A 25,667-nucleotide genomic window follows, 5' to 3' on the forward strand; every position below is an offset into this window, starting at 1 on the left:
CTGCAGTTCAATCTTAAAAACTAGAGAGCAGTCCTGAGCTACTATCTACTTCATTGGAGACCCTCAGACTATCTTTGACCAGTCATGTATTGTCTTTCCGTTGACTGGTTCACACGGAACAAAAGCTTTTCACTTGACAATTAAACTAAACTCAAGAGCAGTTGGTATCCTACTGAATGGTAGAATACGCACCAGGGACCAAAGGCCTATTCTCATGTCTACAAATAATGGAAACAAGGCAAGTTATACACACATCTTTATTTTATTAAAACAGATTTCTCACACTGGTTATGGAGCAGGAATAGTGACAGTTTATCACTCCATCGATCAATCAATGGTCACCATGATCACATTTGGAATTGTTTACTGTTCATGACATTGAAGAATCACGATAGTTCACATGATAATCGATGGGGGGGGGGGGAACAAAATAATTTGGAAGGTTTAAACAAAATGACGAGGTTCTGTCATTGATAATTTTGGAAGCATGGCACCCACCCAGAGTGCGGTGCATGATGAGGGGAACACAAGAATAAATCTCTGCTGGCTCTGGATACACACGGCACAATCATTTAAAGAGCATCCACTTCAATCTATGGTCCACAACATTGGAACTCGAGCCCAGCTCAGGTAACTCGAGAAAAGGGGCATTTGCCGAATAATCGTGGTAGCAACAGCCTTCAATAGTCGCAGCAATTTATTTTTGTGTTGAACTATCCCTAGTCAAGGGTAGACTCAGTCCATTGTACACTGCGCAAGAGCTTCATGTTAACTAAGTTGTCTGTAACTGTACAAAAACATGCTACAAACTGGTTTTGTTTAGTCAGAATTAAAAGGTGCAATCGGAAGCAAAAGAAGTGAGTACGAAGGAAAAAGAAAACTATATGAGATGAGGCGACACAGGCCACGGCCAAGCAAGAGAATCGTCACTTGAGAAGGTCTCTTATTTCTTGACTTCCAGCAACTTCCAGTAAGGTCTTTCCATCTGGGCATTTTGCAGTTATATCAGCACCCTGCAGGGGGAAGAATGAAAACAGGAACAATTTAATTGGGAGCAAACTGACAATGTTCACGAGAACGGGAGCTAAGCATTGGCTTCTCTTCAAAGGAGCATCATTGCATTATAACGCCCGGGGAAACAAAGTAATGGAACAGGCTCTAACATAAATGTGTCTGCAGGTCTATTAGCACTAGCTATAGATTAATTATTCTATGACTACCAGCGTGAAAGTGGTACGAAGCAACCAGCAACTGCCATTAGTGTAGAAAATAAACTAGTTTGATCATTTCCAGCCTTCAACCAGCATTATCCAAAATAATAAAACATTTACCATTAAAAAGGATTCACATAACATTTGAGCCATTCCTAAACATATTCGAGTTGCCCACTGAGTTTCCCCAATGCTGTTCCAGTGCTCAGTGAAAATAACAAAATGTTTACGACTAAATGAGATCAGTAACTAATTGCCCCTTGTGTCCAGTAGCAGAGCAGTTAAATGTCCTTTCAAAATATACTCATAAGCATTTTTTTTTCCAGACCCACTTATATACCTGCTGCACTTTCAGGCATTAAATTGCTGTTCCAACTGAATAGGTTACAGAAATCAATAAAAAGCACAAAAGACCAGTATTAGTCACAAGCCACGGTAAACTGGAGGAAGAGCTGCAGTATTGATAAAATTAGCTGACCAAATCACTGACAGGTTGCAGCAGCATCAACAGGAATGCCAAGTAAAAGCAGCAAAGACAGCTGCTGATGGTCAAAGCACACACACTACAAGCAGTCAACAAACCCTTGATGGATGAGGCCCCACCGGGCACTGATGGTGAGGCTGGAATTACTGATAAGACCGGGAATAATGGTACAACACAAGGAAACAACTGCAACAAGGCGTTCCCGTTGGACTCATGCATTTAAAAACTAGGCAACTAAAAATAACACCTTTCAGCAAAATATATCCACAGACACCAATGTGTGATCTTACAGTGTGACAATTATAAACGAACAAAGAATTCCAAAGGTAGACAAAAATGCTGGAGAAACTCAGCGGGTGAGGCAGCATCTATGGAGCAACGGATTAGGTGATGTTTTGGGTCAAGACCCTTCTTCAGACTGATTTGGGGGGGGGGGGGGGGGGGGGGGGGTAAGAAACTTTCAGCATCTGCAGTTCATTCTTAAAGAATACCAAAGACATCAGGGTGGAAGTGTCACAGACTAGAGGGCAAAGTTTTAACGGTGAGAGGGGCAAAATATAAAGGAGATGTGCGGGGCAAGAATTTGCTTTGTTTCTGGGTGCCTGGAACACGCTGCCAGGGGTGGTGGTGGAGGCAGATACGATTGTGGCGTTGCGGTAACTTTTAGTTACACATGTTGATGCAGGGAATGGAGTCCCCACTTGTGTTTTGCTGAAACAACAAGGTTTTCCCCAGAGGCCTTTCATCACAGTCTGCACCTGGATATTGTCTTTCACAATGCACGGGCATGGAACAGAACAGTACAAAGACAGGCCGCTCAGCACACAATGTCTGTGCCGAACGTGATGCCAAGGCCAACTATGATCTGCTTGCACGTGATCCCGAATTCCCTGCATATCCATGTGCCTGTCCAAAAGCCTCAAACATAACTATCGTATCTGCCTCCACCATCACCCCCGGCAGCATATTCCAGGCACCCACCACCCTTCTGTGTACAAACACATGCCCTGCACATGTTTAAACATCAACCCTCTCACCTTAAAGCTATGCCTTCCAATATTTGATTTTTTCCATCCTGATTATCCTATCTATGTCCCTCACTATTTTATACACCTCAATCAGATCTCTCCTCAGCCTACAGCATTCCAGAGAAAACAATTCAAGTCTGTCCAACCTCCCTCTGTACGTAATACCACCTAATACTGGTATCATTCTGGTAAACCTCCTCTGCACCCTCCAAAGCCTCCACATCTTCCTGTAATGGGACGACCAGAACTGCACTCAATACTCCAAATGCTGCCTGACCAAAGTCCTATGAAGGCTTAAAAGGAGTTTCTGCTCTTCATGTGAATGGTAGATGGTGGTGTAGGAAGGGCAGCAACAAATATTGTGTGTAGGAAAGAACTGCAGACGCAGGTTTAAATCGAAGGTGGACACAAAATGTTGGAGTAACTCAGCGGGACAGGCAGCATCTCTGGAGAGAAGGAATGGGTGACATCTCGGGCCGAGACCCTTCTTCAGACTGATATTGAATGGTGGGTGAGCAGCATCATTGGGCTGGAGCAGGAATAGCAGGCAGGCTGGTGACAGACAGCAGGACAGGGGTTCAACGAGGAAGATTATTCTCCTGAACTTCCGAAATATAAACTTTAGGCAGAATGATGAGAGCCAAGAGAGCCATGAAGTTAATTTTAAAATCCAAGTTAAGGGCTTGTCCCACTTACACGATTTTTTCGGCGACTTGCCGGCACCCGACCCATCATAGTTGCAGCAGGTCGTCGAAAATGTCCAAAATGTTGAAACTCCGACTAGAAAAAGGTGCGACTCTTTGGGTGACTACTCACGACCGAACGGGCGTCACTCCGCGACATGTCGACACGTGATGCCTGTATGGTTGTGCGTAGTCGCTCAAAGAGCCGCACCTTTTTCTGGTCGGTCACCGTTGGATTTTCGATATTTGCGGCGACCTGCAGCGACTATGACAGGTGCGGGCAATTCGCCGAAAAAATGGCGTAAGTGGAACAGGCCCTTTATATTAAAAGTGCAATATTTCAACCACTTACAGTTGATGACCAATAATTTGCATATTTCAATGGTAGGTGGCAGAGAGGCAAGGGACAATTAGTAGCAGGAAGCTTGTTGTACCCAGTGATGGGCAATCGTGGCCACTCATTATTAACAACCTCACCACTTACCCAGTAATGCGACAGTCACCAATATAAACAGGAGTGGATGCACACTTGTATCGACACAACAATATATATACAATGCACAATATACCAAAGATATGCCAAGTTGCCATTGATACTGCACAGCACTCAGTCCCAGCATCCCTTCATTAAGCACTTTGGTTCAAATACTGGTTTTGTTGAAAAGTGCTATATAAATAGAGATTATTATTATTATTATTATTCATTCTTGTGGTGCTCCAAGTCTATTCCCCTAAGACTTTTGCCTCCATCACAGTGAGGAGATGCTGGGTGGACTCACTGTGGTGGATGTTAATATGTGTTTATTGTTGTTTTTTATTGTATTATATGTATGACTGCTGCAATTTCGTTCAGACTTCGGTCTGAATGACAATAAAGGCTATCTATCTATCTATCTATCTATCTATCTATCTATCTATCTATCTATCTATCCATCTATCCATCTATCTATCTAAATCCTGCTGTTATTGTTTTTCCTCACATTTTTCCTATGCCCCAAGGACATAGGATGCCTACGCCTGCGTTTCTCGTGTCAGGGGTTATGGGGAGAAGGCAGGAGAATGGGGCTGGGAGGGAGTGATAGATCAGCCATGATTGAATGGCGGAGTAGACTTGATGGGCCGTATGGCCTGATTCTGCTCCTATCACTTCTGATGTACTGCATGTACCAGCCACTCCGCGAGAGAGGGAGAGGGAGAGAGAGAGTCCATTGTATGTACCACCCACCTTGGCTACCAGCAATTTGACACATTCTGAATGTCCCTCGTGAATAGCTGACAGAAGTGGTGTAAAACCATGCACATCTGGAACCTGTGGATCAGAGAAACAGCAGAGATCAACATGTATTGTAAAGTTAATACCTACTTAATTACATTAAATATCAAAGCAGGGTCATTTCGTAAAAACAATAAGTTGCCAAGATAATCTCTTTAGTACAACTTTTGAAACAGGGGTTCATCAAATTAACATAACCAAGGCTCAGACTTTCAAACGGAAGAATACAGAATTGCAAATTGTACATGAGGAGCAAAATCAGGAAGCATTGCTTCCCATGGTACCCAAAAATGCTGGAGAAACTCAGCGGGGGCAGCAGCATCTATGGAGCGAAGGAAATAGGCAACGTTTCGGGCCGAAACCCTTCCGGGTTTCTGCCCGAAACGTTGCCTATTTCCTTCAGGATTTCGGGCCTTAAACATTGCCTATTTCCTTCAGGGTTTCAGCCCGAAACGTTTCCTATTTCCTTCAGGGTTTCGGGCCAAAACGTTGCCTATTTTCTTCACTCCACAGATGCTGTGGCACCCGCTGAGTTTCTCCAGCATTTTTGTGTACCTCCGATTTTCCAGCCTCTGCAGTTCCTTCTTAAACAGCATTGCTTCCCATAGTGTGCCAGCAACTAGATTCAACGACTCAGGCTTCTTAAGTCTCTGGAGTAGAATTATAAAGATTTTCAGATTTCCCAGTGAACTTTCCCTTTCCCCTAATCTTAAATAACTGGCCCTCATCATAACGCTCTGATGTTTAGACCCACCAAAATGTAGCTGCTGCTTCACTCCCACTTTACCAAGCTCTGTTTGCCTCAATAAGATCACCGCTTGCGAATTGCAGAGAAAGTGCATCAGTTGAAGACAACAACTCCTCAAAGGACAAGCTTCTTAACACAGGAATTAAATGGATGAATCTTGGTGGCACTGCTTCTCAGCCAAGTGGAATGTTTGAGGGTACAGAGGCAGAAGCTGCACTAGAGTACTCCAAACCGTGACGCCACTAAAGCACCATGTAATAGAAAACAAAACGCAATAACAATATTGAACGAGAGGAAGAATAAACAGATGTACCCACCTTGCATTGACCTCGTTGCCACCAGTTCATTGAACTTACTTACTTTTTATTACAGACTCAAGGTCCAGACAAAAGACAAGACATTACATAGAATAAATTACATATAAAAGCACAATACATGGTTTAATATCAAGAATTAAAAAAATCAGTGTCCTCCAACGAGACAACTATCCCAATGTCTCCACAGCTGGGATTGGTAGCGTCTTATGTTTGATAAGGCCAAGATGATTTCATTTCAGAGTCATTAATCCAGCAAATACATTTATACATAAGATTTCTTCAGACAGTTTACAAAGTATTGACTCCTGCAGCCACAAACATTTCACTTACACTACACCAGCTAGGTCTCTTAAGTAATGTTCCCTCACAAACACGTAGGGACTGGCATCTAAATGGGAGTGCTGTCCAATGGATTGGTCAGAATCAAGCTGACACTGTCATACCTTACAGACAACACACCTCACGGGTGGTGGTGGAGGCAGATACGACAGTGGCATTTAAGAGGCTTTTGGATAGGCACATGGATAAGTAGGGAATGCAGGGATACGGATCAGGTGCAGGCAGATAGGAGTTGGTCTGGGCATCATGTTCGGCTAGTTATGAAAATGATGAACTGTGCAGTATTTTGAAACTTTATTTTGTGCAACTACAATATTTGTAATATATTTTTTCAAACAATCACAGACTACTTGCCCCTAATACCTACATAATCAGATAGATTTACATTTTAGATCCAAGCTGCAGCCTTCGCAAACACTACTTGAAATTCTAACATGGAATCAAATCTTCCCTAGAGGATATCTTATTAGAAGATAATTTGTTTACCCTGCCTCATTTCACAATATTAGTTCTAACTTAGTTGAATTCTTTATTGATTCCTGAACACACTACTCTGGAAAATGGTTTTAATTGCATTTCACGAACATTGGTCCAAAATATTTTGCTAATTAAATTTGCCCTAGACCCTCTGTCGTTTTCTAATTTCCAGCACTAACCCTATTTTAATGTTTGTATCCTTTGGCACTTCTTACATTCACCAACTGAGTGTAAGTTGCAATGTCAGGGCCAAGATGCGTTTGCATCACTTTAAATTTTTTTGGTTTAGAGATGCAGCGCAGAAACAGGCCCTTCTGCCCACCGAATCTGTACCGACCAGCAATACCCATACACTAACACTACACACCTACACACACTAGGGACAATTTACATTTATATCAGTCTAATTAACCTATAAACCTGTACGTCTTTGGAGTGTGGGAGGAAACTGAAGATCTCTGAGAAAACCCACACAGGTCACGGGGAAAACGTACAAATTCCGTACAGATAGCACCCGTAGTCGGGATCGAACCAGGATTCTCTGGCGCTGCAAGCACTGTAAGGCAGTAACTGGGAAGAAGGCAGGAACGGTGTACTGATTGGGGATGATCAGCCATGATCACATTGAATGGTGGTGCTGGCTCGAAGGGCCAAATGGCCTACTCCTGCACCTATTGTCTATTGTTTAACTCTACCGCTGCGTAACTGTGCCACTCCACTTTACTTATCTCATCTATTATTATCCGTCTACAATGACTGGAGTATAAAGGAAGGAAGATGACTGTAATGTTGGACGTAAATTATCTCAGCCCCGGTTCAAAATTTAACCTGAGCCTTAAGAATCTTACACTCTTGTATACACACATCCAACAAAAATCTATCAACTTGGTCACATGTTTTGAATGTGACCATTCAACAAACTTTATGTTTCAGATTTTTTTTAATATGAAGTGTATTCTGAATTAACTTAGAATATAAAGAGTGCATCAGGATGTCAGACTGGTAGATGAATCATGAACATGGAAGATAAACATAAACAGGATAAATAACTGTGTGGGAAGGGACTGCAGATGCTGGTTTACACTGAAGATAGATGCAAAATGCTGGAGTAACCCAGTGGGCCAGGCAGCATCTCTGGAGAGAAGGAATGGGTGACGTTTCAGTCTGAGGAAGGGTCTCGACCCGAAACATCACCCATTCCTTCTCTCCAGAGATGCTGCCTGTCCCGCTGAGTTACTCCAGCATTTTGTGTCTCTCTTCTATATCCTCTACCTCGTCAAATAGTTAGCAATCAGGTAACAATTTTTTGGCTTTGAGTCTATTTGTATTCATAGTGCTCCTCTTCTCAGATGACAATGAAGTCCAAGGGCAGCAGGCATCGTGCCAACTCTTATCAATGTTGTTCCAGTTCATTTAATTGCTTCATGTCAGTAACCACATGGGCATCGTTCACGTGCTTCGGTTTCCCCCCACATCCTAGATGTGTGCGGGTTTGTAGGTTAATTGGCCTCTGTAAATTGCACCCTAATATATCGGGAATGGATACAAAAGTGGGATAGCATAGAATGGCCTGTTCCATGCAGGTAGTGGAAGGGAAGACCTCCCTGGTGGAATAAAACTGGTGTAAAAAAGGTCTTACCTTCCACTACCTGCAACCTCCGGTAACCACCTTCAACTAGCATCGCAACCGGCTTCAACTAAAAACTTACCGGTTTTTAAAACGGCAACCTATTTTTAGTCGAGGCCGGTTTTGAATTTTGTTTGAGATAATCGGCGGAACATAGAAGAAGCTCGACTACGCGGAAACCACTTTCGACCATTAGGGAGAGGGACAAAAACCTCCAGGAACCTCACGGAAACAATGGGTGGGGCGCAAGGTCTCTAGAGGTTTCCGTTCAGGTTTCCTAAGTGGGACAGGGGCATAGCTGTGGTTAGAAGATTGGCCACTGCACCAGTACTTTCATCAGGCACACTTATAACAAACACTGGCTGATGTTGCAGCAAATAGTGAGCTTCTTCCTTGTCTCTTACGTTAATCTCTGCTCCTGCATGGATCAGGTACTCGAGGACCTCGTGCTGACCACAATCTGCTGCACAATGGATGGGTTTACGGCCAGCTACCTCTATCTTGTTCACATCTATACCCTGGGGACAGAAGGAATGTGAAAAAAAACATTAGAATCAACAAACACAATATCCAACAAATACCCGGTAGACACAACATGTTGGAGAAACTCAGCGGGTGCAGCAGCATCAATGGAAAGAAGGAATGGGGGACGTTTCGGGTCGAGACCCTTCTGGGGACTGATGTCAGGGCAGGGAGTAGAACTTTGGCTGCGTTCCTTGAGGACACAGCCATTAACAAAGTTAAATGGTTGCAGTTTTGGGGGCCGTGGGCTCACTTCCCTTGCCTTCGAGGCAATCTGGGGGTGGTGATGTCGGCTATGGGAGGCACCCTGGTGTGGCTCTACGAGGCAGGCTGAGGAAGGATGTGCTGGCTCTGGAGTGGCTCCAGAGGAGGTTTACAAGAATGATTCCAGGAATGAGTGGGTTAGCAGATGATTCTCCCTCTCTCTCTCTCTCTGTCTGTCTCTCTCTCTCTCCCTCCCCCCCCCCCCCCCCCCCCCCCCCCCCCCCCCCCTTTGTCCCTCTCCTCCCCTCTCTCTCTCGATGAGCATTTCACAGCACTGGGCTTCTTCTCGCTGGAGTTTAGAAGGTTGAGGAGGGGACCCCCATTGAAACTTACAGAATAATGAAAGGCTTCGATATAGTGGATGTGGAGAGGATGTTTGCACTGGTGCGAGAGTCTAGGACCAGGTCATAACCTCAGAATTATAGGGCGCTCTTTCAGAAAGGAGGTGAGGAGGAACTTCTATAGTCAGAGGCAACCTGCAGCAACACGGGAGGTGGGAGACATGGAGAGCATCAGCAGGCCAGGCCGATCCTTGCAACACTCACAGACCCAATGCCACCTCCAGCACTGCGGGCCTTTATGGCCAAGACTCTTTCGCAACTTTCAAACTTGAAGGAAGCATGATAGCGCCAGAAACGTGGTGACTCATTAGACTGCTGTCGCGGTAGAATCCACTATTCTGAAGAAGGGTCTCGACCCGAAACGTCACCCATTCCTTCTCTCCAGAGATGCTGCATGACCCGCTGAGTTACTCCAGCACCTTGTGTTTATCGTAATAATAATACATTTTATTGTCATTGCAAATACATACAACAACATTTCACTATTCTCACACTACAATCATTGCACTCTTGTAATTATACAGTAAGACTTTACTGAATTGAATGCAAAAACAGAATTTCACTGTATCTGGGTACATGCGACAATAAATACCCCTGAACAATTGAATTGTAGCTGCGGAAATCTGTGATGCATGTTGGGGCATCACCAGTACTTTACACACATTGGACAAATACAACATGTTGTAGTTGATGGTTTCTGACCACTGTCTCTGGTTTTTGACTGAAATTTAGAAAAAACGCAGGAAGTTTGCACGCTGTTATAAATAACTACAGGCCTCAAAGTAGATGTGGTCTAAACAGGAGTGGAACAATTGGCTAAGCATACTGTGCAGGAAAGAACTGCAGATGCTGGTTTAAATATACTGAGAAAACACACTGTCAGCTTGCATTGGCCGTAGTAAAAAGTTGCCCATATCATTACCAAAGACCCACTGGACAAGACACAATACCAGAGACCTCCGAGGAGCTGACATGATTGGTGTATGTGTCTGCTAGATGAGAAGACTCAATATTCCAACGCAGAAATTCAGCATCACAAAGACTTATTCTAAAGTGAAGATAGACACAAACTGCTGGAGTGACTCAGTGAGTCGGACAGCATCGCTGGAGAAAAGGAATAGGTGATGTTTCGGGTCAAACCCTTCTCCATCATTGTGTGTTGATCTTCGGTATAAACCAGCATCTGCAGTTGCTTCCTATACTTATTGTAAAGTGAAACGGAGAAGCCTTTGTCATGTACGTTCCATGTACATGATTAGTTGTTCTGTCTACAGCCTGGCCCCACTTCAATTACAATCGACAATCAAGGCAACTAATTGCACAGAAAAGATCTGAGAGACAAAGTCCTTAAATGACAAGGGAAACTACACTTCCAGATGTACCCTCAACACATTCCTCAATTCTGGCCAAAGCTTTGGAGATGGCGCAAATATCGGAGGATAATATGTTGTAAGTGACAGCTGATGGGGTGGAAGGTGAGGACAAGGGGGACTCTGTCCTTGTTACGCGTGGGGGGGATGGGGAGTAAGAACGGAGCTGCGGGATATAGAGGACACCCTGGTGAGAGTCTCATTATAATAGAAGAGGGGAACCCCCATTCCCTAAAGAATGAGGAGATCGTCGGTGCCCTGGTCTGGAACACCTCATCCTGGGTGCAGATGCAGCGTAGATGGAGGAATTGGAAATAGGGGATAGTCCTTACATGAAGCAGGGTGGGAAGAAGTGTAGTCCAGATAGCCATGAAGTCAGTGGGTTTATAGTAGATATCTGTCAGTAGTCTGTTACCTGCGATGGAGATGGTGAGATCTAGAAACGGTAGGGAGATGTCGGAAATGGTCCAAGTGAATTTGAGTGCCGGATGGAAATTAGTGGTGAAGCCTCTCTTTTGTATGTACTGTCCAGTGTATTAGATCAATGTCCCCTGAGAGAGGCAAAAATAAAGACCCAGGCTAACCCCCGCCTCTTTCACAGATGATCGGACTACATAGGACATCATTTTGCAATAGACAATAGGTGCAGGAGTAGGCCATTCGGCCCTTCGAGCCAGCACCACCATTCAATGTGATCATGGCTGACCATCCCCAATCAGTACCCCGTTCCTGCCTTCTCCCCATATCCCCTGACTCGGCTATGTTTAAGAGCCCTATCTAGCTCTCTCTTGAAAGTATCCAGAGAACCGGCCCCCACCGCCCTCTGAGGCAGAGAATTCGGACTCACAGCTCTCTGTGTGAAAAATTGTTTCCTGATCTCCGTTCCAAATGGCTTACCCCTTAATCTTAAACTGTGGCCCCTGGTTATGGACTGCCCCAACATCGGGCCTTACCCTTAATATTCATATGTTTCAATAAGATTCCCTCTCATCCTTCTAAATTCCAGAGTGTACAAGCCCAGCCGTTCCATTCTCTCAGCATATGACAGTCCCGCCATCCCGGGAATTAATCTTGTAAACCTACGCTGCGCTCCCTCAAGGTCTGGTTACTTTTACACTGTGCCAGTCTATCTATCGTTCTCCAGTCAGATGCACGTCAGGCCCAACCTGATGCCTGAGAACCTGTATCTGCTTCAGGAACAAGCAACTTGGGCCAGAGGATGTCCTCTCAGAAACTCTTTTCAACTAGGGGTGCCCTATGATGGCAGCCTCTACCTACGGTCTGTCTGGGTTATTTTTAGTCTGTTTAAAAAGTATGTTTTGGAGGTTTCTTCATCTTTTTATGTGGGGGAGGGTAAAGGGGAAACCGTTTCTCAGTCACTTCCTGGCGAGGATGCGACTATTCTCCCAGTCACGTCTTTGTCCCCCCTCTCGCAGCTTACCATCTGGATTGGCGCGGCCTTTCCTGCCGGAGACCAACCAGAACCTCAGCGGTGGCGCAGCACTGATTTGCCATCGCGGAGCGGGCGATGCCATACCGGGGATCACCGTTTGAAGCTCCAGAGTGGGCCTGCTGCTTTATCATCGTGGAGCTGTGGTTGTGGAGCTTCTAGCCGCGGGCCGCACTGACTTCAACATCGCGGAGTTCTGGTGATCCCTTTGCCGAGGGCCGCCAGCGTTGAATCTCCGCCCAGCTCGGTCTGTGGACTTCGGGAGCCGCTGTCTCCGGTACGAAGTGGCCGATTCGGAACTCCAAGCCGCTGAGAATGTTCTTCCGTTCCGACGTCGGCGTTCCAATCATCCCGGCGAGAGGGCCTGAACTTTGGGCCGCCGTAGCGGCGACTGCGGAGGGTTCGGGAAGCCCCGACCGCGGGTGAACAAAGAGGAAGATGATTGAACTTTATTGCCTTCCCTCACGTTAATTCTGCTGTGTGGGGATGTTCATGTTAAATTCTATCACGTGTTGTGTTCTTTTTTTAATCCGTATGGCTCTATGGTAACCCAAATTTCACTGTACCAAATGGTGTACGTGACAGTAAATGTAAACTTGAACTTGAACCTTGAACAATGAACTCTTCAACAAAAGCAATTATAATAGAACCAAAAAAACCCATCAACAGCTCACTGCACCACAACAAGGTTCTTTCCAGAAAGTTTCCCCAAAAGAGTAAACTGCTAACACCATCCAAAATATTAGTCTGCTGTTATCAGCATTGCCATTCAGCACCACACACTATTGCTGACGGACGGTACAATCGCACAAACACAGGCCATTACAATGCAATTCTTTGGTCAGAGCAGTTTTCTAAAATGTACCGATTAGTTACATAGCAACGTAATGCATTTGCACCTTTACAAATGCCCAGTCTGGAGAAGGATCCCGATTCAATACATTGCCTGTCCATTCTCTCCCCATTATGTCTGACGTGCCGAGTTCCTCCAGCACTTTGTATTTTACAGACAAACATGATATACGAGCAGAGAAACATACAAGGGCAGCACAGTGGTGCAGATGCAAGAGCGACTGCCTCGCAGCATCAGAGACCTGGGTTTGATCCTGACTCAGGTACTGTCCATGTGGAGTTTGCATGTTCTCCTTGTGACCACATGGGTTTCCGCCCACATCCCAAAGACGTGTGGGTTTGTAGGTTAATTGGACCCTAAATGGCCCCGAGTGTGCAGGGAGTGGTTGAGAAAGGGGATAGAATGAGTGTGAACCGGTGATCGATGCTTGGCATGAACTCCATGGAAAGGTCTTGTTTCCATATTGTACCTCTAAAGTAAAGCTTTATGATGCAGGACCTGCAAACTAGCAGCTTGGATCAACATTCTAGTGAAGACTCATTCAAATCCCATTGTGACATGCTAAGAACCAATTAGGCCACATCCAAAAAAAATTATTACGTTTTTAAGTTACAGGATCAGAAATAGGCCATTTGGCCCATGCCGTCTACTCCACTATCCATGACAGCTGATCTATCTTTCCCTCTCAATTCCATTCTCCTGCCTTCTCCCCATAACCCGACACCCGTACTAATCAAGAATCTGTCAATCACCACCATAAAAATATCCATTGACATGGCCACCACAGCCGTCTGTGGCAATGAATTCCACAGATTCACCACCCTCTGAATAAGGAAATAAGTATAAAACTTCCTCAGCATAAAACTCCTTTGGCATTTTAGTTTTGTGTATTATTGTCACGGGAACCGAGGTACATTAATAAGTTTTAGTTTACATCAAAAATGAGATCTTAACTAATTTAAATATTACCACTCCCTTTCTGCTTTGTCTGACAATCAGGACTCAGAATCAGTTGCAGTGCCTGTTAGCATTAGGAATAAGATAGTGTGGAAATGCGATGAGCGTTACAATATCTTGGAACAAGCCCTCAGGCAATGAATGTGGTTCAAATGCAAGCCTCTCTAGTTCAGATCCCCAATGGAATAACATATTTTGTGACATCGCCAAGTTGTTTTTGACTGCTAGTAAACAGGGTGTGATGGCAAAGTTTTATAATATCCCCTACGGTACATGTTATGCGATCCAACAGAGAATGTAATGCAATAATACGAGTCAAGATCGCTGTAAAACTTTTAGCTTTCTCAAATCTTGGGTTGTGAATCAAAAGGAGTGGAGCTGGGATAGAAGATACATGTGCTGAAGCACACACAGCGAATAACAAACAGACATACACAAAAGATGTAATGTAATCAAAGACTTGTCCCAGCCCGGTCATTCCCTTTTCTCCCTGTTCCCGTCCGGCAGAAGATACAGAAGCCTGAAAGTGTGCACCACCAGACTCAGGAACAGCTTCTTCCCCTCTGTTATCAGTTTTCTGAATGGTCCTTCCATAAACTAGGGTACTGTCTGATTCACCTCAGCCCCATTGTAGACATTGGACCTTATCTCTGGATTGTCACTTTGTCGTGGTGGAGAAGCTTGTGTAGTCCTGAGATCCTGAGAGCGATGCCGTCTGGAGCTATTCTCCTGGTAGGGTCACTCATGGTGCTAAGGTCGAGGGGGAGGTCCCTGACAAAGAGCAATCCAACCAAGACCTCAATGGTGGAACAGGCGGAGGGCGAGGGCTGACTTTAATGGAGCGTCACAACGGCTGGGAAGGCGGATGAAGGCTGCAGCAGAAAAGGGTCTCCAGTCGTCTTGGACTCCATGCCACTGGATCCTGACCCAGATCTGTCAAGGACCAGTGTCTGTGCACCAGTCTCCCCATGTTAAACAAAGTCACGCACAGGCGTCCTCCATGAGAGGACAGTCATACTCGTTTCGAGTGACTGCCGATGATGATGATGATCTCTGGAACTGATGTGGTATAATATTGAGAACCATATTCTGCACTCTGTATCTTCCCACCTTGCTCTATATATAGTACTTGAATTTGCCTTCATTGTATTTATGTATGGTATATCTGATCTGTTTCGATAGCGTGCAAAACAAAGTTATTCACTGTACCTTGGTACACAAGACAATAATAAACCCAAACCTAAAATCTAAACCTCCTGTTTCCAACGACTGCCTGTTCTATTGCAACCACCATATGCTCCATTTTGTGCAGCAGTTATTTTCTCACTTCCCCATGGAAGGATTTTCAATTTGACGTCGAGTTAGGGAAGTACTGAGTTATGGAACTGCATGAAGAGATACGACAAGTGAAACTAACAGTGCTATTAGGGTGGGGGCAGGCTGGAGAGAGAATGCAAGGATTACTTAAAATTACAGAACTCAATATTCATACCGCTGGGTTGTAAACTGAAAGAATCTGATGCTGCCTTACCAAGTCACCACATATGCAAAACCTGGTGGAGAAACTCAGCGGGTGAAGCAGCATCAACGGAGCGAAAGAATAGGTGATGTTTCGGGTCAAGACCCTTCTTCAGACTGATGTGGAGGTGGGTAGGAGGGGGGGGGGAATAAACTTTTTTCTAGCATCTGCAGTTCCTTCTTAAACACATGCAAAACCTGATTTATTTTGAAGAGATGATCAAGAGGAGGACAGGAAATATCTAAAGGTCCCCGATAAATCCCCCCTCCAGTACTGAGTAGCAGCTCAAGGAGTCAAAGGCAAATTATAAAGTTGAAGAAATGTGCTGAACCGCAGAAGTTGAAGTAGGAATAGGCATTTAACCAACAGGTGTGGCTAGCGGAGGTTCAGGGAGATTTTTTCTTGCTCTGTATTTATTATCAGCTTAGAAAATGGTTAAAAACTACATTCTCAAACGCTGACAATACAAAGATAATATTAAGTGGACAAATAGATTTCAATGGAAGCCAATTTGATGTCATCCACTGATAACATAAAATGGTTATCTAAATTGTGAGGTGATGTGGCAGGGCAGTTCCACACTGTTTTAAAGGGTTCAAACATCTGACAAGTACAGTCAGAAAATAAAGGCCATCGGAATCCTGGCCATTATTCCTAGAAGGCTTTAATAAAAGGATGTGAAAGTTAGTCGAGAACTATACAAGGTCCTGATCACGATATGGCTCTGAGCTGCACAGTAGGAATATGCCTGTGGTATAGTACAGTATTTGTTTAGTTTAGTTTAAAAATACTACATGGAAAAAGGGCCCACGCTGACCATTGATCACCCGTTCACATGTTATGTTCTATGGTATGCCACTTTCGCATCCACTCCCTACACACTAGGAGCAAATTTCAGAGGCAATCAACCTACAAACCTGCATGTCTTTGAAATGTGGGAGGAAACTGGAGAAAAGTATAACAATTGAGAGGCTACGCAAACTAAGGCTAAGTTTCCTCGAGGTTAGAACGTGAAGGGGTGGAGTGATCAATGTTTTCTAAATATTAAGGGGAGCTGAAAGTAATTGGAATTATCTCTGCTGATTGGGGTCTAATAGAGAACTTGGTGTGAAGGTTGGAACATGGTAGCAATGGCACATAATGTGGCAACAGTTAAACATTTAATTAGAAAGAGGGGAAGAATTAACATTTAAAAGGCAGCAGGTTTGAAGGACACCAGCACGAGCCATTGGGAGCAGCTCAAATAAAAGGCCTTCAAATTGCAATGATAATTTTGTCTTCCATCGATGGTGCTTCACCATCTACAATCTTTTTATTTACAACTGGAAGATGCTTTCAGAAAGACATGAAAAGCAGGATTAGTGACACTTATTGGATGTGTTTCTCCTTGCATCACACTTTAGAAAATGTTTTGAATGATACATGACTGAGTAACAGTCCAGAAAGTACACAATGACATTATGCAATATTGAAAAATGCTCTGACTAATCACAGGCCAATAATAGGACAACTATCAAGCTTCAGAGAAAATATAAAAACCGAGAATGTTGCAAAAAAAACCCCATAGCTCATCAGACAGGGCATGTGCATAGAGAACACAAGGGCATGGCAGCATGAATAGGCAGCCAGGACCCTCCAACCTGCACTGCCATTCAATGTGGAGACGCAAGGAACTGCAGACGCTGGAATCATGAGCAAACCACAAAGTGCCGGAGTAACTCAGCGGGTCAGGCAGCATCTCTGGAAGGAACAGACAGATGACGTTTCCAGTCAGGATCATTCTTCAGACTTCCAGATCTGTCGTGGACCAACCAGCGAAGAAGGCACAACTATGCCTGCACTTCCCGAGGAGACTGAGGAAATTTGGCATGTCTCCAATGACTCTTACAAACTTCTACAGATGCATCGTAGAGAGCATACTGTCGGGCTGCAACCCGGCTTGGTTTGGCATTAGCTCTGTCTAAGACCGCAAGAAATTGTAGAGAGTTGTAGATGTGGCCCAGTCCATCACACAGAGCACTCCTCCCACACCATTGTAGATGTAGCCCAGTCCATCACACAGACCACACTCCCCACCATTGTAGATGTAGCCCAGTCCATCACACAGACCACACTCCCCACCATTGTAGATGTAGCCCAGTCCATCACACAGACCACACTCCCCACCATTGTAGATGTAGCCCAGTCCATCACACAGACCACACTCCCCACCATTGTAGATGTAGCCCAGTCCATCACACAGACCACCCTCCCCACCATTGTAGATGTAGCCCAGTCCATCACACAGACCACACTCCCCACCATTGTAGATGTAGCCCAGTCCATCACACAGACCACACCCTCCCCACCATTGTAGATGTAGCCCAGTCCATCACACAGACCACACTCCCCACCATTGTAGATGTAGCCCAGTCCCACACACACCACACTCCCCACCATTGACTATTTACACTTCACGCTAAGTGGATAAGCAGCTGACATAATCAAAGACTTGTCCCATCCCAGTCATGCCACTTTCTCCCTACTCCCGTTGTTTTCTTTTCAACAGTTTTTTTTTCAATCTACACCAACACACATCCTTACACACCTCAAATTTCTTATTGAGATTTCAGCTGTAAAGGATTTTATTTGAAATATTAACAGCTGCTATTTCCACAGATGCTGCCTGATCTGTTGAGGTTTTTTTTCCACTATTTTTCATGGTTTCCCATTAATTTCAGATTTCCAGCATCTAAGATTTTTTTTTTTTTGAAAACGCAAGGCTAGTACTCCAACAATCCTCGGCTTGGCTAATAAACAACGTCAATTCTCACACAAATGCTTCTATTGTAATATCACCTTTCAATCTCAATCATCATATTAGATCCATTTGGTAGTTATATATGCAAAATTGGATCTGCAGTGTGCTACCTAAGAATGAAGCCAATTGCCTCCTTGGCAAGATTATCAGACTATTCAGTGAATTGGCCCACAGTTCGCAAGGTTCATAATCCAAGAACCAATCTCTCTACCGGCTGCCAGATTCTTTGTAAATGAAGGCTGAAGAGGGTATCAGTTAGCAGTAGACCATCCAAATGCAGATATTTTTGAGAAGAGTCATCTAAATTATGAGTGAAGCAGGCAAATGTGACAGCCAAAACCAACTGCAGTCTGGCTGTTCAGTCACATTCTAGGACCTGTCCCACTTGGACCATTTTTTGGGCGACTACAGGCAACTGCCGCAAAAATTTCAACATGTTGAAAGCTTTTTGGCACAGTGGCGACAATGTTTGTTGTCGTAGGCTGTCGCCAGGTGTCGTAGGTGAATTCCATTAAAACTAGTCCCTGGCAGTTGCCTAAAGAGTCGCCTAAGTGGGACAGGCCCTTTACATTCGACCCGAGACCGATACATTTCTGAAATCCAGGGGAACCAATAAATATGGAGGAAAAAAAAGACGCAAAGTGCTGGACAGGTCCGACAGCTTCTCTGGAGAACATAGATAAGCGACATTTCGTGTCGGGACCCTTCTTCAGACCAATTGTAGTAGGGGGAGAAAACTGGAAGAGAGGGCGGGATGGGACAAAGGTTGGCAAGTGATAGGCGAGTACAGCGAGGGGTTTCAAGGGAAGATAAAGGCTAAAGATGGGAAGAAGAAAACAGGGACCTAGATACTGAAGAAGCATAAACGGTGAAGCCAGAGGATTGGATATAGGTGGAAGTGGATGGGGACGGGTTGTTGTTGATTAGTTACCCAAAGTTTGAGCATTCAGTGTTCATACTGTTAAATTGTGAGGAACCCCAGTGGAATAAATATAGAGATTGAGTGGGGTAGTCAGCAGCAATGGCTGCCTCACAAACTGTCTGTCTGTCCCTTCCTTCTCTGTTGTTTTATAATATGTGTTAAATGTATGTTTCAGTGTTCTTTAGCTTTGTATTATGTGGGTGGCGGGTTGGGGGAAACTTTTTAAAATCCCGTACCTCGACAGAGGTGCAATTTATTTCCGTATCTCCGTCCACACTGCGGCCTAACATCGAGGAGCTGGCGGCCATTGCTGTAGACCGATTCGGGAGCCTGCGGACTTTAACATTGTGGAGCTCGGGGTCCCTAGTTAGGGACCAACATCGGGAGCTCCAAGCCGCAGGAGCTTCGACCGCCCCCAACATGGAGTCAGGGGACATGGGGAGAAAGCAGGAACGGGGTACAGATTGGGGATGATCGGCCATGATCACATTGAATGGCGGTGCTGGCTTGAGGGGTCAAATGGCCTACTCCTGCACCTATTGTCGATTGTCTCAAAACCCATTATTTTCTTAAACCAAAACTATAGAAGTAGTAATGTGTGTCAGATAACCCTTTCAATATTACCAATGGGTCAAAGTTTTAATAAAAAATATTTTTTCTTGAGCATCAATCTGAAAGTGTGCAACATTTATTTCTCAACATCATAGTCAATTCCAAGTCGGGAAAAGAAAATTTATTTTTCGAAAAAACACACAGAAACCAGCAGAATGTTAGATTTTCTTTTCCACAAGGCCATGGATGCGTGGTCAAATAGCATCTATAAAATTAAAAAGTTGTGTAAAATAAGGATATCAAAGCATAAGGAGAAAAAGCTCTTTAACAGGAAACGAGGCCTCGATCTACATGATCCCACTCAATAGACAGGAGGTCAAGTGGCATTCTCCTTTCCTGTATAAAAAAAGACAAAGTGCTGGAGTAACTCAGTGGGTCAGGTAGCATCGCTGGAGGATATAAGATAGGTGTCGTTTTGGGTTGGGACTGACTAAAGGAACTGCAGATGCTGGGAACTTGAGTTAAACACAAAGTGCTGGAGGAACTGGCAATAGTCGTCTGGCGGCATCTTTGGAGGGAATTGCCAGACGACATTTTGGGACGGGACCCTTCTTCAGTCTGAGATACTCTAGTGTTTTACTGAAAGCTTGCTTGTCCAAATTACTCTCGGGCATCAGATTACTTTCTAGGTGATAAATACAACTGTTGGCTCGCAGATTACAGGAGAGAAGTGCCAGCGGTTTGCATATCATACAAGTCAAGTCAAGTCAAGAGAGTTTATTGTCATGTGTCCCAGATAGTACAATGAAATTCTTCATGGCTTCATGGGTGAATGTGCCCTTCATGGGTGAATGCGAGTCTGCAAGTCAATGTGTGATCAAATTACTCACATTCGGCATAAAGAAGTGACTTCCTGGTTATAAGAGTCACACAGCACGGGAACAGACCCTTCGGCCCAACTTGTCCATGCTGACCAAGATCTACACTAATTCCATTTTCCCCGAGTTTGCTCTAAACCTTGGCTGCTCATGTACCTGTCCAACTGGAAAAAGTAATTTAAAGGCAGTTGTATCTGACTCAATTACCACCTCTGGCAGCCCATTCCATCACCCTCTGCGTAAAAAAGTTCCCGCCAGATTCCTATTGAATGTTCTCTTGCTCACCTTAACCCTATGTCCTCTGGTTCTTGATTCCACATACCCGAAGAAAATGACTGTTGTTGTTGATGGCTGATAACAACCAGTGACAGAGATGGTGCAGTGCAATGTTGAGATACTGATCTTTTTAACGTCTCTGGTAAAACCATCAAATGTTTTCAGAAATCTGTTGCTGTGGATACTGACGCCCATTTAGTACGGTGCCCCATGCACCTCTCATTCCCGCCTTATTCTAGAGGAACACCATTCAGATGCAATAGAATACATCTCTGAATCTAACTTTTAATCAAAACACCAAGCTGAATAAGTAGGCAGAGATTGTCTGTTGTGATCTGTAGTTTCAATCCTTACCCTTCAATATCTCTGGTCTCCCTCTCCCCTGACTCAAAGAGTGAAGAATGGCCTCAACCTGAAATGTCACCCATTCCTTCTCTCTAGAGATGTTGCCTGTCCCGCTGAGTTACTCCAGCATTTTGTGTCTACGCTGAATTAGTCGACCAGTTACTCACAACCAAATTTTCTGAAAAGCTTGTGCTGATTCCTTTAAAGTGGTGCTGGCTTACAAATCACACACCGGCACATACTTCCACTTGCTCCCAACAAAATACAAAACAGGACCTTGGCTGCCCGGAAAATTATACTGATCCCAGAAATTGCTGAGATGAGCATTCTGAATCTTGGATCAATGCACTTATTTCTCAGATTTTGTCTCCAGGTGGCATTTATAGATTTCTGGTGAAGTAAAATTTGGTAGATCATCTCCCCCTCTGAAGAGAATAGGTGATGTTTCAGGTCTGAAGAAGGGTCTCAACCCTGAAACGTCACCAATTCCTTCTCTCCAGAGATGCTGCCTGTCCCACTGAGTTACTCCAGCATTTTGTGTCTATCTACAGAAAAATATTGTGCCGAATTACCAATTTATTGCGTAATATAGTATGCATAATAATTTTGCAGAACACAATTCATTCATAAACCTAATCGAGCCACACATCACGGAAACAAGCCCTTCGGCCCAACTCATCTCTGCTGATCAAAATATCTCGTCTAAGCTAATCCCATTTGCCTGCATCCCACTAAACCTTTCCTATCCTTGTACCTGTCCAAATGTCCTATATGCTGTTATAGTACTTGCCTCAACTACCTTCCAGCCCAGCACGTCAATGCCACCATTCAATCACTGCTCATCTATCATTCCCTCTTAACCCCATTCTCCTGTATTCTCCCCATAACCCCGGACACCCACACTAATCAAGAATCTATCTAACTCTGCCTTAAAAATATCCATTGATTTGGCCTCCACAACCTTCTGTGACAATGAATTCAACAGATTCACCACCTGTTAGTACGTTAGAGAACATATTATTGTCCTGTGCAATTTTGGTAGAGCTATTCAGTTAATCCCACATGTACACTTAACAATTGTATTAATTTGTGGAGGTGATATTTACTTTTAACTCCTAACGGTACAAAATCTTGCAATTTTGATATGGGAATATTGAATTCAAAAGTTTTAATTTGCAGAAAATAACAGAAAATGTGCAGTCTTCATTTTTCTGTATGGCCTGTGGCTGCATGATCCAAGTTCATAGTCAAATAATAGCTTTTTCCACACCAGACTGAAGCATCCACACATCACATTATCCATCTTGACGACACAAACATTGGGCTGCATTTTGGGAACTGCTCTGCCCTAGCCAACCAGCAATTGCAGATTTGTAGATGTAACCCAGTCCATATCACAGACGAGACATTCCACCAATGACTCAAGCTGCCACAGACAGCAGCCAACATAATCAACTGTTCCCACCCCAGTTCCTTCTTCTCTCTGCTCTCCTCCGGCAGAAGGTGCAGAAGCTCGAAAGTTCGCACCACGAGATTTGGGACCTTCTTCCCCTCTTTGCAGACTTCTGAACGGTCCTTCTGTACATTGGGATACGGTCTCAATTCTCCAACCACCTCATTGCAGACACTGGACTTTGAACTGTTACGCCATAATGCTGAGAAACTACATTCCACGCTGTATCTTTCTGTTCTCTTTACCCTTTGTACTTGAGTTTGAACTGATTGTATTCATGATTTGGATAGCACGCAAAAGCTTTTCATTGTATCTCAATACATGGGACAATAATAAACCTAAATTAATTTTCCATGTCCTCAAACAGGATACTATATAACACCTTTTTTACCAATGACAGGATGAAAGAACACATGCGGATTTCCATTCCAGATCTCTGTACTGGAGGTGGTAGATGTTCTTACGGATACAGTTGTGATTCCACAGCAATGGGATAGGTTTATTATTGTCATGTGTACTGAGGTGCAGTGAAAAGCTTTGTTTTGCATGCTACCCAAACATCAGACAATACAATCCATAAAAATAATAAAACTCAAATACAATAGAGAGAGCAACAGGAAAGACACAGAGTGCAGATTATAGTTCTCAGCATTGTAGCGCATCAGTTCCAGAGACAAAGTCCAATGTCCACAATGGGGTAGAGGTGAATCAGTCAGTACTCCAGCTGATGGAAGGACCATTCAGAAGCCTGATAACTTAGGAGAAGCAGCTGTTCCCGAGTCTGGTGGTGTACCTTCAAGCTTCTGTATCCTCTGCTGGGTGGGAGGAAGAGGAATGACCAGGACAAGAAGGATCTTTGATCATGTTGGATGCTTTTCTGAAGCTGCATGAAGCAGAGATGGAGTCGATGGTGGGGAGACTGGTCTGTGTGACAGGCACCAACAATACATTTTTGTACCATCACAACTTGTACAATTTTTTCACACTGCCTTGGTAAAGATGACAATCATAAATCTAAATTAGATATGAAAAAGATCCGATCTGGCAGATTGGACAATCCTTTCAGCAGATTTTTCAAATCACAATAACTGAGGATGAAAGATTATAAAACAAGAAAGTGCCAGAGACATGTGGGCAGCTGGGACAGAGGGATATGTGCCCCTGCCTCCTCCAGCACTAGCACACAGGCCTCACCCTCCCCCCACTCCCCGCCCAGAGACCTGTGCCCCCTCCCCATCCTTCTCCCTCCCCAACCCTCTCCCCTCCCGTTCTCCACCTGTCCCTTCCCTCTCCCCACCCTGCTTCCCCAACCCCTCCAACATCTCCCTGCCCCCCTCCCCTCCTGCATGTCAACCTCCTCCACCCCCTTCCCTCTACCTCCTTCTTGTTTCTTGCTCCTCCAAAATATTCCAAATGGAATTTAAACTGGAGGTGGTGGAGGGAGGACTTAAGCCAGAAAGGGTTCCCTGTCCCTCCCCACCCTTGTTCTTCTCCCACCGTCCCTCTCCCCTTCACCCCACCCACACCCTCCTCTCTCCCTCCTAGGATCCTTTACTCGTTCTCCCTCTCCCCCCCATCTCCTCTTCCTCTCATCTCCTCTTCCCTCCCCCTCCCCCTCCCCCCCCCCATCTCCTCTTCCCTCATCTCCTCTTCCCTCCCCTCCCCCTCCCATCTCCTCTCCCTCATCTCCTTTCCCTCCCCCTCCTCTCCCCATCCCCCTTCCCTCTCCCTCCATCTCCCCTCATCCCCCCTCCCCTCCATCTCCTCTTCCCTCTCTCCTCTTCCCTCCCTCTCCTCTCCCCCATCTCCCTCCATCTCCATCTCCCCATCTCCTCTTCCCTCATCTCCCCTCCCCCTCCTTCCTCCATCTCCCTCCTCTCCTCTCTCTCCTCTTCTCCTCCTCTCCCCTCCCCTCCCCCTTTCCCCTTTCCTCATCTCCCTCCATCTCCTCTTCCCTCCATCTACTCTCTCTCCTCTCTCCTCTTCCCTCATCCCCTCCCCCCCCCCCCTCCTCCTTCCCCCTCCCCCATCTCCCTCCCTCCCCGCTTCCACCGGGCCCACACCGACCTGCGCTATAAAAACTCTTCACTTCCTCCAGGTCTCCGTTCTTCACGGCCCAGATGACGTCGGTCTGCTGCGACATGGCGGGCGGGCGGTGCTGCTGGGCTGGGCGGTGCTGGGCTGGGCTGGGGGCGGCGGCGGCGCCGGTGTGGCGGGCGGGCGGGCGCGGGAGCGGGCTGTCTGCGGGCGGGGCGGTGACGGGGGGGGGAGCGGGAGCGCGCGCGCGGGGGGAAGGGTGAGGAGACGCGCGCCCCGGGGAAGGCGATCGGTGCCGCACTTCCGGACCCAGCGGAAGCCGGGGCGCGCTCCGCCTCCCCTGGCAACGGGGCGGGAGATGATGAAGTGGGAGGGGGGAGGGGGAATGCGATGGGGAGAGGAGGAGTAGGGGGTAGAGGGGGAAGGTAATAAGATTGCTCTAGTGCCTTTAGTAATAAGACTCCTGAATTAATGGGAAGGAAAGTTCGAGAAAGTAAAGAGGCAGTAAAGAAAGCGAATGGTATGTTAGCTTTCATTGCAAAAGGATTTGAGTATAGGAGCAGGGAGGTTCTACTGCAGTTGTACAGGGTATTGGTGAGACCACACCTGGAGTATTGCGTACAGTTTTGGTCACCTAATCTGAGGAGGGACATGCTTGCCACAGAGGGAGTGCAGAGACGGTTCACCAGACTGATTCCTGGGATGTCAGGACTGTCTTATGAAGAAAGACTGGATAGACTTGGTTTATACTCTCTAGAATTTAGGAGATTGAGAGGGGATCTTATAGAAACTTACAAAATTCTTAAGGGGTTGGACAGGCTAGATGCAGGAAGATTGTTCCCGATGTTGGGGAAGTCCAGGACAAGGGGTCACAGCTTAAGGATAAGGGGGAAATCCTTTAAAACCGAGATGAGAACAACTTTTTCACACACAGAGAGTGG

General features: G+C 45.3%; 1 protein-coding gene across 1 annotated transcript; it reads right to left on the reverse strand.

Moving 5' to 3' along the window:
- Positions 1 to 243: 243 nt before the first annotated feature.
- On the reverse strand, positions 244 to 24,855 carry mtpn (myotrophin). The gene is made up of 4 exons (XM_055650051.1): positions 24,762 to 24,855; positions 8,592 to 8,709; positions 4,632 to 4,715; positions 244 to 1,013 (listed from the first exon to the last, which is right to left on the reverse strand). Exons 1-4 carry the CDS (start codon positions 24,830 to 24,832, stop codon positions 927 to 929), a joined length of 360 nt encoding a protein of 119 aa, XP_055506026.1. The 5' UTR covers positions 24,833 to 24,855; the 3' UTR covers positions 244 to 926.
- Positions 24,856 to 25,667: the final 812 nt, after the last annotated feature.

Source organism: Leucoraja erinacea, chromosome 19 (genome assembly GCF_028641065.1).
Source record: "Leucoraja erinacea ecotype New England chromosome 19, Leri_hhj_1, whole genome shotgun sequence".
In the NCBI taxonomy this organism is placed as follows: Eukaryota; Metazoa; Chordata; class Chondrichthyes; order Rajiformes; family Rajidae; genus Leucoraja; species Leucoraja erinaceus.

Excerpts from the sequence above, each read along its gene's own strand:
- mtpn (XM_055650051.1), bottom strand. The coding sequence starts at position 24,832 with ATGTCGCAGCAGACCGACGTCATCTGGGCCGTGAAGAACGGAGACCTG. Across the intron at positions 8,710-24,761 it reads GAAGTGAAGAGTTTTTATAG|CCAGGGTATAGATGTGAACA; the intron begins CGCAGGTCGGTG and ends TTCCTTCTGTCC. Across the intron at positions 4,716-8,591 it reads ATGCAGGAGCAGAGATTAAC|GTTCCAGATGTGCATGGTTT; the intron begins GTAAGAGACAAG and ends TCTGATCCACAG.